Genomic DNA, 14576 nt, shown 5'->3' on the forward strand with positions numbered 1-14576 from the left:
AAAACCATTATGCAAATACAATTTTTTTCAAGTCTTTTTAAAAAGCTTTGAATTGTATCCATAAATTTATATTTTATCAAAAATCTTGATCAAATTATAAAAGAATTTTTAATTTTATTTTCTATTTTAACAGACGAATACAAATTTAAAAAGTCGATACTATCGCTTTTAAATCGTTAGGTTGCGATGATTTTAGTAACGATGGTTTGACAGCTATTGGAGCTGGCTCATATTCGAGCTGGTTCGATAAAAACGTCGCTGTTTTCAGGGCTGGGGAGCAGTGGAATCAGTAGTCCGGTTACCGGAGCGGCCGCACTCACAGGATCATTTTTAATTTTAATTTATATCAGAAAAAAAAATTCTCTTGCGATAAATATTGAACAATAATGGACAAGCCTGTACACGCTCGCGTGGTAAAGATCCTTGGCCGCACAGGATCCCAGGGCCAATGTACTCAGGTTAAGGTTGAGTTGCTTGGCGAGCAGAACCGCCAGATTATTCGCAACGTCAAAGGACCTATTCGTGAGGGCGATATCCTTTCGCTCCTGGAATCCGAACGAGAAGCTAGAAGACTAGAAGACTGCTAATGGCTAAAAATAGTTTAGTTGTCAAAATTGAACAAAACTACATTAATTTCAAAATATTTGCAAGTTTCTTATTGCCAATAAATGTGCAAATATTAAATGCAAAATGAATGAAAAACTCCAAACTTTGTTATTTATTTCTGACCTTTAATGAAGAAGTGAGAACTGTTAAAAGAAATTCGTATGTTCTTTAAAATAAATTTAAATACAGTAAAAAACAAAATTATTACACCCTTTTTTTTTCAATTTAGATTTTAAATATTTATCGACTTAAACCTTTAAGTTATCGCTGGTTTCCCATTTCCACCCGAACAGCTGTTTGTGTTACCTTTTTATTTCGATTCGCGCTCTATGAGATACATCGCATGAGATACTTCGTAACGGACGGCCGACCCGAGATACTCGATCGCGAGTTGTTTGTTGTTGGCCAAACGAAAGCGAAATCTAAATAGACAAATTTACATAAAATTAAAAGAGAAAAAAAACTAAACCGGGAAATGTGAAAAATGTGCGGCATAGAGAGATGAGATGAAAAGAGATAGAGATGCCCGTTTGTCCGCTGTGCGTGTGTGTGTGTGCAGCGGCTACCTTAGCAGCTGTTAGTGTGTGTGTGTACCGTAAATGCAAGAGTTTGTGTTGCAAAAACAACAGCAAAAACGACAACAAACTGGGATAAAAGTTAAATCCTTCGATTCGCTGGGAAATCAACTAAATATACCCTTAACCCCCCGAAATGCACCAAAACCCGGACGAAATCAGGAAATTTGTTACGCTGCAATTCTTGGGGTTGTCTGAAAAATCGATTGGACGCAGAATAGTTGGCGACCGCAAAACAATGGAAGAATTCGAGTCCTTCGAAGGTGCCGAACTGGTCGGAAAATCGAGCAAAGGTGCGTCCACTTGCCCCAAACAATTAACACGCCCGAAAAAAGTCGAAAGTCACCCAAAGTCAGTCGTTAAAACCACCCATAAAAACAATGCAAAGTAAACGGCGCATTTGCCTGCGTTTTCGTGTGTTTTTGTTTTGGTTTCGCTTCGGCATGACAATTTTTACCATTAATTTCGTAACAGCCAAACCGAAAATACCTGTTCGACCTCACGCCCCTTATGCCTCTCCCCTTCCCTCCTCTCCCCTGCCCTCCTCCACCCGCCATTCACTACCGCCCCAAAAAAAGTCTCTGCATTTACGAGTAGTGGTTGTTCCTACACACAGAAAAAATTAATAGTTTTAATTATTGAGGTATTAACTCATTAAAATTTGTTGAACAGGGCCGTTTGAAAAAAGTTTTTAATGAATTTTAAAACACATTTAATTGAAGTTATAACTTGAGGTCATTTTTAGGGTTGGTTATCGTAACTATAACTATTTTTTCATCACGTATTGGACTCCCTCGGGATTGAACCCCGACTACGATAGAACTAACGTTAGTTAACCATTATAAGCTTATAAGCATAATTTATTAAAACTAGTTTTAGAAAACTTTTATTTGTACTTGCTTTAGTTTTGGTTTTAGATTACATTGTTTGACAATTGTATTTAATAAATTATAAAAAAAATGTTTAAGGCATATCAATCAAAATGTTTTTCAGTGTGCATTCCGCATTCCCCTTTCACTCCCTGAATTTCAAAGTCGAACTCAATCGTCAATTGCCCCACTTACAATTTATTAATAAAGGGGCAGATTTATTAATGTAGTTTCCATTGATTTTATTTATTTGAATGCGTCAGCTTGGCGGGACCAGGAAACATTATAATTAGTTGCCTGGCACTAGGGGGCGTAATTAGATATTCATCTGGAGAGGGAATTTCTAATTATGAAGCACTCCACATTTGCATTTTCTATTGGCTATAGTTTTTTAGCTAATAAGGTTACTTGAATGTATCTAGCAGCTATAGCCTTAGTACTTGTTCTGTGCTCCTACATTAATTTCGCATGTGACTTGGATTTGAGATGTCCACTTGTGAAACGAAACTGCTTTGGACTGGCGACAGCCAGACGCCAAAACAAACTACTAAAATCTGGGGAAACGTGTGAAGGATTTAGCGTAATCCGTTAGGGAACAGCCTAATACGAAAAGTTTTTTTTTCAAGGTGAAATTTTGAACCTTATTTATTTCAAGCACATGTGTATAATTATTCACGGGGGGTTTTATGTTTATTTACCTTATTAGAATGAGTAGGTTTAGGACCTTGGCAAAAAAAACTTTATGACTATGAAAATGAGCAAATTGAATTATTTCCCCGAGAACCTATTTGGTGCTTTCACATACATGGGTGCTTTGCATTGAAAAAAAATCTGTATCAACAATCGAATTCTTGTTGATGTTATTTTATCTTTTTGCTAAAAATTGTATACACTCCCATTGTTATAAATATTAAATAGAATTTGTTAAAATGCTTAATAGTGGAATTATAAATAGGTCGTTGCGTGTGCCTCTAGAAACGCCCCCGTATCGCAAATAAACGTATTATTACATGATTCCTAGTGCCGGGCATTATCTAGTTCTTTGCTGTTTCTGCCACATAAATTACGCTTCTTCGAAGCAAAAGCGTTTCACATGTGAAATGTTTCGCTGAGCCGCCCGCCGCCGAATCTATTTTTATGACAATTGACGCGAGGCCGTGGATTTCAGATTTCTGATCTCAGACAACGGTCCGCCCACTTTACAGGCTCTCCGACTGCGTGCTCCATGCGGCGACTACGTGCTCCTCCTCTGTCATGCGGAGACCAGTGAGCCTCCATTGCTAATTAAACTCAAGTGCCAAGTGCCCAGTGCCAAGTATGGATCTGAGAATACGGCGCACTAGAGGCCGGTGTGCAATTGAATTTCCGTACTCGTTACTCTTCTGATTAGCATTCCCATTCCGAATCCCATTGTGCGAATTAGCCCTGAAGAATCAGGGCACTTATAGGTTTTGATTTAAAAGCTCCCAGAAAACCTGCTAGTACAAACATGTAGATGTTCTGCTTTTCACATTCCTTAAGTCTGATAAAATTTAAATGAATTTTTCCTTGAGAGCAAGTGTAATAAAATAACTACATACTTGCAAATATGAAAAAGTAAAAAGTTCTATATGTAAAAAAAAAGTAATAAAAAAATATTTCCATGTTTCGAAAAGTAAAGGTATTATTAAATAATTAATCCTTATTCTTTTTCATCAAAGTTAAACTACATTATTATTATTTAGCTAATTGCGAAAATGTTTCTTAATATATGTATGTGAAACATAATCACATTAATTGAAAGCCAATTGATTGATTGTGTTGATAACATTGGGAATTCTCGTAATAATTGTGATCACTCTATTTTAGATGGCGAGATGACGACGCCCTTCCAGTGAACACTTGCTAGTTATTCGATCCCGGAACCGAGAGGAGAACGAGTTGCGGATATGTCGAAAATGAGGGGTAATAGAAACAAGATACCAAATATAACAAGTAAGCCTTGCTAAATCTGTTTGGTTGTGAACAGGTCGCATTCTGATCCCTCTGCCCAATACTGGAGCAATGGGGCGCAAGCGCAATAACTTCTACATGCGGAGTGTATTCCTGCTGGCCCTGTGCATCTTCGGCCTGCTGCAGTACCACAATTTCAACTACTGTAAGTTACTATAAGTAATTCAGGGAACCCATAATTAAATATGTACTTTAATCTTTTCCCAGTGGACTCGCGGGATAATGTGCTGGGCGATGCGGTCACCAACGATTCGGATGATGCCATTTTGGCCATGGTGCCCGCCACCCTACACAAGTATCTGACACCCCACTCCCGCAATCACACCAACTCGGGAGCAGGAGTTCTTTCCGGAGCGGGTAATATATCTCTATAGAATATTAAAAAAAACTTGTATTAATAAAACACTTGTTCCCCATTTAGCCCTGCTCCTGAATGCAACTAGTTCCGGAGCTGCAACTGCCACCACAATCAGCTTCGACGTCTATCATCCTCCGAATATTACGGAGATCAAGCGTCAGATCGGGAGGTACAACGATATGCAGTCGGTGCTCAACGAGGACGTCTTCGGGCCCCTGCAAAACGACTCTGTGATAATTGTAGTCCAGGTTAGTGGACCTTTTCATTAAGATAACTCCTCTATAATGTCTTAAAACTGAAGGTGCACACGAGGATTACCTACCTGCGACATTTGATTGTCAGTCTGGCGCAGGCCAGGGATATCTCCAAGGTGCTGCTGGTGTTTTCGCATGACTATTACGACGACGACATCAACGACCTGGTTCAGCAGATCGATTTCTGCAAGGTGATGCAGATCTTCTATCCGTACTCCATTCAGACGCATCCAAATGAGTATCCCGGCGTGGATCCCAACGATTGCCCGAGGAATATCAAAAAGGAGCAGTGAGTTTAAGAAAACAGGCGTTATACTTATGTCTTCTGAAGAATATATGCATTTGTGACAATAATTACTTCATTTCATTTGCCAACAGAGCTCTGATCACCAATTGTAACAATGCCATGTACCCCGATCTCTATGGCCACTATCGGGAGGCAAAGTTTACGCAGACAAAGCACCACTGGATTTGGAAAGCGAACCGGGTGTTTAATGAACTGGAGGTGACCCGCTATCACACAGGTAAAATCAGTTGTTCTTGAAAAAAAAACATTACTTAATATCGCAAATACTTCCAGGCTTGGTCCTATTCCTTGAGGAAGATCACTATGTGGCCGAAGACTTCCTTTACCTGCTGGCCATGATGCAGCAACGAACCAAAGACTTGTGCCCCCAGTGCAATGTGCTGTCCCTGGGCACCTATCTCAAGACCTTCAACTACTACACGTACCACAGCAAGGTGAGAACTTGGGGCAGAATAGTGGTACACTTAATGCTAGACCATTGGCTGCGAAAATTCAGAGAGCGCTTCGAGCCTATCTTTTGTATATCCTTCAAGCTTTCGTTGCTACACAACACATTCATTCAAAACGCATACAACCCATCCATTTTTGGGACTTGTGATGGCAGCCCATTGCGGCAAGGACTTTGCCCGAATGGATGCCAGCTATTCGATCATAGACCCACACAAAAAACATGTGCTTAACTAGAGAAAACTCATCTGACTATTGTAATTTACCATATGTATCTGTTCTATTCCGAATTCTGGCACGCAGACTAACAAGAAATCCTATGCTTCCTCGCTGATCTCGACAAACAGTCTATTAGGATACAATAGGAATAACAATAGAAACTCTGTGCAATTAGCTGTGTCGTCCTCCTATTCCTCCTCATCATCTGCGCAATCACCACCGTCATCCAAAGTCTATGTGGGCGACACCGCTGACAACCAGAGAGCCAGTGACTCCAGTAACAAGCGGGGCAACCTCATCAACACTGTCACCGCCACCGCCGCCACATCCGACACCAGCAATAACGAGCAAAGTAGCCATAGCAGCAGCAAAAATGGTGCACAAACATGGAACTATCATGTCCTGCCGTCATTGTATTCCGTCTATCAGAAGGTAGCCGCACCGCTATCTATCCGGGGATCTGCGGGATTCCCGAGATCCCTGTTAACCGCACCAGCCGCTCCACTCCAAGACCCCAATCATCCCTAGCCGAGCACCTCCTGTTTGCGTAGAGATGTCTTTCGTTGCTCATTCTTTGTTGCATAACCCATCCATTTACGCTTTGGCAATTTCGCATGATCTGTACTATCCTCTATCTTTGCTAACCTTGTTTTGGCAGTGATGGTAGAATAATGTTTTTATTTAACCCTAGGTGGGGTTCAAGGCTTATATATTAATGATTATTTTTTGGTATTGTAACAATTACATTCTTAGGTGCCTCAGGAGTAAATAGCTAAAGTCTAAACGGAACGTGATCTGTTTAGAAACATTGAAATTTAAGCTTTTTTAACATTGAAACGTAAACTACTAGTATCGAGTCACGTAGCCTGCTATAACCACCTAAATATTTCCCATCACTGCCTGTTTGTTGTTGTAATTGTTGTGTTTAATGTACTTATCTATATGTCTGTGATGGCATGCTACATCTCCGACCCGCCCACTTCGCCCTGATCCGCTCCTGAACTGATTTGATTCGATTTGCCAGTTGCACGCCCGCGTACGCACCGTGAAGATCGACAGGCAGAGCATCATAAATGACTATCGCAAGGTATTTTTGGTATGGAGCGCACTGTACCCCATCCGAATATCCGGCTTTCGCACTTTAAGTCCAACTAGTGGTTAGTCCAGGACGAAGGAAGTGCGTGTTGGGACCCACTTGGAATGTCCTAGTATCCAAATTGTCCTCATCAGGCGAACCGAATCGAATGAAATTTGCATGACACCCTCTCCTTACTTTTTGATAATCCGTTTTTAATATTGTTACCTACTCCATTGTTCTCCATTATGCGTAGTTAACCCGAATTTTTCCTCGACAGGTGGAGGTAATGCCCTGGGTTAGTAGCAAGCACAACATGGGCTTCGCATTCAATCGCACCACCTGGTCGAACATCCGGAAGTGTGCCCGCCACTTTTGCACCTACGACGACTACAACTGGGATTGGTCACTGCAACATGTGTCCCAGCAATGTCTGCGGCGCAAGCTGCACGCAATGATCGTCAAGGGTCCACGGGTCTTTCACATCGGCGAATGGTGAGCAAGGAGCATACTCATGCAGAACAATTTATTAATTAGGGAATGCTTAAAGAATAATTTTAGAGCAAAGATAGTTTCTTAAATAATCCCTTGTAGTTTAATGAAACATTTTAAAATACTTGAGATATATGATTTCAGAAATTTGTATAACACTGGAGATTTATATAACGATCGCTACAAGAGAGAATCTACGAATATCCAAGAACTCGCTATGATTTTTGTATGAGAATCTACGAACATCTGTTTTTGATTATAATAATATTTAGATTTTTGTCAGTTTAAAAGTCACATGTTTCTCCTCAATCCCATTTGGTAAATCAAACCAAAATCAAAGCTTAAATAAATTAAATGGAATTTTAAATTGAAGTTATAAGTGAGGTTTCTAAACTTCAGCTCTTCTTATATATAATATGTACATTTTCCTTCTATCTTACAGTGGGGTGCACCACAAGAACAAGAACTGCGAGTCCAATCAGGTGATCTCGAAGGTGCAGCACGTGCTGCGCATTGCCAGGAACTCGCACCAGCTCTTCCCGCGCTCCCTCACCTTGACGGTGCCCAGTCTGATGAAGAAGTCGAAGCTGCGCAAGGGCAACGGCGGCTGGGGCGATCTGCGGGATCACGAGCTGTGCCTGAACATGACGCTGCCCACGAGGTAAGGGCCAGGGAAGCCTTTGCCCAAATTAAAACCGCCACAGGAAGCGGAACCGGAAACGGAATCCAATCAGAGTCAGTAGCCAGGAAGCCTAGCTCATAGCGTTATCTAAGTAGGAATATTAAGCAGTAGCCTTAAACACTGTAAACGAACAACATTCAGCAAGTACCCTGTATCAGCTAACTAATCGAAAATAATCAAAGCCAGAAGCCCAAAGACCCACGCCTCGGGCGCTGCACAACTCATACTATAAGTAATCCTCTAGTCACATATTTAAAAAAAAAAACGCCGTGTTGTAATATCCTCATACCCTGTACCGCTCGCCCTTCAGTTCGACGATGATCACTTTGTATTGTTTAGGCTCCGTCCAGATTCAAGGATCGGCGGCAGAGTTCCGAGCGACAGGGTAGCAATCCTTGCAACTGAAACTAATCCTACTAATACTAGCGATCAAATATATATATATATATTAACTCGTATCCCCAGATTGTGCCGAAGCCGTTTCGTAACCGGTCAATGTTACTCGAGTCTAGAGGCAACAAATCGCATAAACTAGTCATAGCAATGTACCACATGCACATGCGCATTAACACATAGATCAAATTTTTGATATATCTTACGGTCCTACGTTTTAAGTCTGTACATAGATGAATTGCGTTGTATACATTACATAAGGTCTTTTTATGATACGAACGCGAAACTAATGTATTTTGTTATTTTTTAATCGTTAGTCCAAGCGCTTTTATGTATTAGGAATTTTTGATTAATTGAACGAATAATCTTAGTAAATAAACGCCAAGTAAAAGCTCTACCAATCAAATGTCTTTTAATGTTCACAGTAATGGGATATTAGTTATTAAAAATATGATTAAAACAGACATGCTTTTAAATGTGTCTTCTGTAAAATTTTAGTTAACCTATTGTTGCTAATTTCAAAAAGTCATAACATTTTAGAATTCTTGGTTTTAAAATTCATTTCACAGATCATTTTTTATTACCACAATATAACAACAAGGAAATATTTTCTAATGAGCAAAGAATACAATATATGTATATATCACTTTTCAATTTTGGCGCTTTCGTTGGCCGTTGGTCTATCGAAACTAAGACAAACTGTTCAGCACTGGCACCCTCAAACTTAAGTTAAGAAATATTTGTTTTATTAACGAAAAATAATATAATAATTAAAGCAAATAGAATATAAAAAAGTTTTCTTTAGTCACACCTTACGATACCGATAACCAAAAAGCTTTCGATCTATCGACGCCCAAGTTCGTTACCCAACACAGTCGGCTTGTTGCCTTTTCAAAATTCAAATAAAATGTATATATAAATAACCGAAAATCTTTAAAATTTTACCTTTGAACATATTTAATCAGCAAATGACGGAGACTTGAGCGAATGTTTTAATGGTGGAGAGGAGCAGATAGGGATTGAGAGCTGGGGATTGTGATCGGGGAATAGCTTTTGCCGAAAAGCTTTTATGGCGTTGTTGTTTTGGGACCGCGAACCAGTTGCGAATTTGGTGCCGCTGTGGACGGAACTCATTCAAACCAAGAACAGTCTGAACTCTCCCAAGCGAAACCCACCACTCTGCCGCCTCCTGCATCTCGCGTTCTTTTCGTTAACCCCTTTCAAATTGTGTGTGTTTTCTTCTGTAATATATTATTACATACCCTATATAAGCCATCATGAGCAAGCAATTGGCGCGCCATGTGGGTCACCTGAATAGCCTGCTGAAAACGGCGACCACCGCCTCCGCGGTCTCCGCCCAAAACAACTATTTCACCTACGTCCGGGAACTGTCGCATCCAATCGCCCGGGAGCCTCCAATCGTCAAGGCGGAAGAGGCCGTTGCATGCATCAAATCGGGTGAGTCCCTGTAGCACTTACCCCAAACCCACATATCCATCCATCCAGAACCCATCCCCCAGGAACTGGCTGCTTCATTTAACTTATTGTGTTTGCAATCTTTTCGGTTATGTAATATTCTAGTGGGTCTGCTTAGGAATACAGAACGAAAACGAAAACACCGGGGTTGTGGGGGCCAGGCCTTACCCACAAACCCATGTGTTTTTGTTTTTTTTTTCGGATATTGTAATTCAAACTACTTTCGAGCGCACAGCGAAGGGCAATTACAGGGTGCTCAATATAAGACTGATGGCACTTAATTGCCCGTGATTAGGCAGGGTTGCTATATGGAGGAGCGATGGTTCAGATAAGTAAAAGAAGAGGTTTTATAAGAGAAAATATGGAGATATATGCATGTTAATAAATATATATTACTTAATTCCAAGAATTAAACACATTTTTGTTATCAAAGTACATACATATGTACATACAGTCGTGGCTCTTAAACTCAACCCAATAACTTCACTTATTAAACGAGTAATTCATATGATATTAAACTGGCTGTTAATATAGAAAAAAATATGCTAATCAAAGTTAAATTTATAAGAATTCTACTGCAATAATCATAAATATACCCACGATGTACTTATCGCGTACACCTTTAGATAAGTTATACAAAAGAAAAGTGTAATTTTTAGTGTTTTCACTGTATTTTTCTTATCAAAAAAGAAACAAACTTTGGGTATCTTCACCTCTCTAATCATTAACTTTTATGATTATATACGTAATTTCAAATGTTGCAAGCTGCACAAGTGAAAATTAAATTAATTTAATCTTACGAAAACAGCTGGGCGTGCTAAAGCATTAATATTCAAACAAAATTTTAGATGCATATAGTATGTATTTATTCAGCGCTGATGATTTTCCAGGCGAAAGTTGTACTTTGCACTCGGGCACACACAGCAACAAAACAAATACAGAAAAGTCCGATGCAAAGCTCAGCTTAGTGGCAAGAACAACTAGCTCATAAACAAGTCTATCCGCACAACCGGCCTTTGGTTGTCGTGTTGATAAGACCCTATAATATATGTACATACCAGTATGCTATTGAGCACAGCTTTATATGGAGGCAAGGTTATGCAACGAATATCAGCAGGTGAACTTTTGTAGGGCTTGTCATTCGAAGAATTATGGATTCTTTGGTGGAAGCATACTCATAAATCACATAGAGAAAATATTAATTTTTTAATAAAAAATCAAAACACTTCATTTATTTTCGTATCACAATAATACGAACACGGTTAGATAATTTGTATGTTAGAATATAAAGATAGGAAATGAGCAGATGTTTTTTCTGCCTGACATTTTTTTATTCGGGGCCCCTGCTTTGATTAAATTCAATTGGGCACAATTTGGCAATCTCCTGTGATACTGTGATACAAACAAATATTTGGGCACGCCCACAAGGCACGAAATATCTTAATTTCTTAGCACTTCTAAGGCCTCTCATCACCAGGTCCATGCAAATTGATAATATAATGGGGAGGGGCCGCTCTTTGGAGGGGGCGTGGCATATCGCAGCGACCCACAAACGTCACCAAAAATTGGTATCTCTAATTTTAGCCAAAATCGCCAACACAAGCCATGCCAAATCTGTGACGTAATTAGATTTGGACAACTTTTTCGTTTGGCACGTTTTTGGCAGATAATAAATGGTACAGCAGGGACTAACTAACTAAATTTAAGCGTAAGATATATATTGAGTTTTTGCAATTAAGTAAATATGTATATAAATATGTAAAAATATTAGTATAAAGTTCGCGGAAAACTTGATATTGTTGACGTGTCTCAGACGTCTGCTGATAAGAATCACACTTATCGTATGATTCCTTCGTTCAAGAGGCTCGATCGACTTTATTTGCACAGCATTGTTGGTCTTGCCAGTTTCTCATACCAAAAATATATCGGCATACCTCTTGAGTGTGTAACCAAAATAGATTGCCGAAGCATTATGCATGTGCTTATAAATGCATTAGGATATATATAAGATACAACATGGAAGTGAACTTTGGAGTGCCTAGATATGTTTCACTTTTAAATTGCTTATGAATAGATCAAATTCATGTTTCTTGAAAGCATCTAAGTAAGTCCCTTTTACAACAAAGTAGAGTTCTTGTCTAGGCTATCATTATGCAAAGTATATAAACTTTCTGATTTCATTTAATCTCTTTGTGTCAAAAATGTTTACAATGTAAAGCCATCACTGAAACCGGTGTTATTTATTTACAAACATTCATTATCACGAGTTTCTTGGCAATAAGCTCTCCCACTCTCGGCATTCTCATTATCGCAACCGTTCTGAATATTTGCTGATATATGTACATACATACATGTATTTATTAGCTATAGCTTTAAAGCTTCTGAGAGAATCGAAATATAAACACTTTAAACATCGAAGAAAATATAGTCGAAATATTGGCACAATTCGTCTGGGAAAAAATAGATGCGTAGGTGTGTAGTTTTTCACTTTTTAGAGGCATGACCAGCGCAACATAAATTATTTGGACACGAAAAACATAATTACGCTTTGTCATTATTTTAGTATATATGGCGTATGCACAAAAACAATGTTACTTTTTTCATCATAAAAATATCTCACGGATAGAATCAATTATCAAAAAGTATACTAATTTTTAAAACGTGTTCACTTGTTAGCGTCATTTTAATAGATATATGCAAGAACCTAATATGATATTTTTATTATAGACAGCATTAATTGCAAGATCAGGAAAAATCATAAATTCATGTCAAATAGAAATTTTATAATTTTTATGTAGATTAGGCCATGTTTGTCATATTAACATTTCATAAAAGTTTCTTGAACGTTAAGATTAGCACTGGGAAATTCCCAAAAGGTTTTTTGAGAAGGCGCTTAGCTAAATCATTGGAAACTTCTATATGACTACAATTAAAGCACTGTTAATTAAACAAAATAGAAAAGCCTTTATTGTAGGCTCTCCAATTGAATGTTATGTCTATTATAGATGACATCGTGCTCGATAGATTAATGTATCATAAAAAGTACAATATCTACGGATTAACAGATTAGCGGCTTGTGCCAAAATGAACTTATTGGTAATAAAACCTGCGGTTTTCGCCCTCTTTAATTCAGGTGATACGGTCTTCGCCGGCGGAGCAGCTTCCACGCCCGTGGCTCTGCTGAATGCGATGGCCAAGCACGGAAAGAACAACAAGCTGGAGGGCGTCACCGTGTGCCACATGCACACGGAGGGTCCTGGGGAGTACGCCAAGCCGGAGTACAAGGACATCTTCCGCTCGAACTCCTTCTTCATGGGCGCCAATGTGCGCAAGGCGGTGGCCGAGGGGCGTGGCGACAATGTGCCCATCTTCCTGCACGAGATCCCGCAGCTGTTCTACAAGCAGATCGTGAAGCCAGATGTATCCTTCATCCATGTCTCGCCGCCGGATAACCATGGCTACTGCTCCCTGGGCACCAGCGTCGACTGTGTGCGAGCTGCCCTGCTGCACTCGAAGCTGATTGTTGGTGAGTTTGGGCAGCTTGAGTCCTTGTGAATCCTGATACTTATTGGTCTTGCTCCTCCAGCTCAAATCAACCCCAAGATGCCGCGCACCTTTGGCGATGCCATCATTCACAAGTCCCACTTTGACTACGCCATCGAGGTGAACGACGATCTGCCGCAGCATGGCACTGGTGAGATCTCTCCCGTGGAGAAGAAGATCGGCAAGCTGATTGCCGAGAACCTGGTCCGAGATGGCGCCACCCTGCAGATGGGCATTGGCAGTATTCCCGACGCCGTGCTCGCCGCCCTGCACAACCACAAGGATCTGGGCATCCACTCCGAGATGTTCGCCAACGGTGTGGTGGAGCTGGTGCGCAAGGGATGTGTCACCAACAGCAAGAAGAAGATGCACCAGGGCAGGATCGTGGGCTCCTTCCTCATCGGTGACAAGGCTCTGTACGATTTCGTCGACAACAATCCCTTCATCGGTAGGTGTCCTGAAATATGCCCAAAATAAATCATCTTCTAAATACTACATCATATTTATTCACCTTTTTAGAGATGTACGCCATCGACTATGTGAACAACACCAGCATTGTGAAACAGCAGCCCCGCATGACGGCCATCAACAGCTGCATCGAGGTGGATCTGACTGGACAGGTCTGCTCCGATTCCATTGGCTCCCGTTTCTACTCCGGCTTCGGCGGTCAGGTGGACTTCATTCGCGGCGCTGCCGAGGGCATCGACGGACTGGGTGTGCCCATCATTGCCATGCCATCGACCACAAACAAGGGCGAGAGCAAGATTTCGCCCACGCTTAAGGAGGGTGAGTGTAGATGAGTGTTTCGTTTTGGAAGCCACAGCTAATCCCCAATCCCTTCCAGGCGCTGGCGTCGTTACTTCGCGTGCCCACGTACACTACGTCGTCACGGAGCACGGAATTGCCTCGCTGTTCGGCAAGAATGTGCGCCAGAGGATGTATGAACTCATCCAGATTGCCGATCCCAAGCACCGCGAAACCCTGGAGAAACAGGCCTTCGATCGCATCAAGGTCATGCCATCACCGAACTAAGCACTGAAACTCGTAGAACGAACTATTTCCGAGCAGCCACACCGCAATCTTTGAAGGCATTCCCGATATCGCTTTGATCCACTTCATAGAACTGCAATCATGATAGCCCTTATAGCATTACCAAATGTGAAATTTATAATTGATGAGTAACGAATTCATGGGAGAAATAAAAACTGAAAAATTATTTACCATCCGCTTTTAATAGTTACCAACATTTTATTTTTAAATTATGAAAACTAAAATATATAAGGGAGTT

The 14576-nt window shown here is 40.4% G+C and overlaps 3 protein-coding genes across 6 annotated transcripts; all 3 read left to right on the forward strand.

Moving 5' to 3' along the window:
• The first annotated feature begins 221 nt into the window (after positions 1–221).
• LOC128262635 (40S ribosomal protein S28) lies at positions 222–738 on the forward strand. The gene has a single exon (XM_052997007.1). The coding sequence runs from the start codon at positions 387–389 to the stop codon at positions 585–587; it is 201 nt and encodes a 66-aa protein (XP_052852967.1). The 5' UTR covers positions 222–386; the 3' UTR covers positions 588–738.
• Positions 739–925: 187 nt separating this feature from the next.
• Positions 926–8698, forward strand: LOC128252220 (alpha-1,6-mannosyl-glycoprotein 2-beta-N-acetylglucosaminyltransferase). 4 transcript variants are annotated; one of them, XM_052979781.1, is made up of 11 exons: positions 926–1474; positions 3899–3994; positions 4059–4187; positions 4250–4399; positions 4464–4648; positions 4702–4943; positions 5033–5178; positions 5235–5395; positions 5712–6059; positions 6983–7197; positions 7637–8696. In XM_052979781.1, the coding sequence occupies exons 2-11, from the start codon at positions 3979–3981 to the stop codon at positions 7857–7859; spliced, it is 1815 nt and encodes a 604-aa protein (XP_052835741.1). In that variant the 5' UTR covers positions 926–1474; positions 3899–3978; the 3' UTR covers positions 7860–8696. The 4 variants fall into 4 exon arrangements, with proteins under 4 accessions (XP_052835741.1, XP_052835742.1, XP_052835744.1 ...); XM_052979782.1 differs by lacking the exon at positions 5712–6059 and adding an exon at positions 6652–6714; XM_052979784.1 differs by lacking the exon at positions 5712–6059 and having other exon boundaries at positions 7637–8695.
• Positions 8699–9240: 542 nt separating this feature from the next.
• LOC128252222 (4-hydroxybutyrate coenzyme A transferase) lies at positions 9241–14506 on the forward strand. Its single transcript, XM_052979787.1, has 5 exons — positions 9241–9727; positions 12879–13271; positions 13332–13736; positions 13808–14074; positions 14133–14506. Exons 1-5 carry the CDS (start codon positions 9547–9549, stop codon positions 14318–14320), a joined length of 1434 nt encoding a protein of 477 aa, XP_052835747.1. The 5' UTR covers positions 9241–9546; the 3' UTR covers positions 14321–14506.
• Positions 14507–14576: the final 70 nt, after the last annotated feature.

Source organism: Drosophila gunungcola, chromosome 3R (assembly GCF_025200985.1).
Source record: "Drosophila gunungcola strain Sukarami chromosome 3R, Dgunungcola_SK_2, whole genome shotgun sequence".
In the NCBI taxonomy this organism is placed as follows: Eukaryota; Metazoa; Arthropoda; class Insecta; order Diptera; family Drosophilidae; genus Drosophila; species Drosophila gunungcola.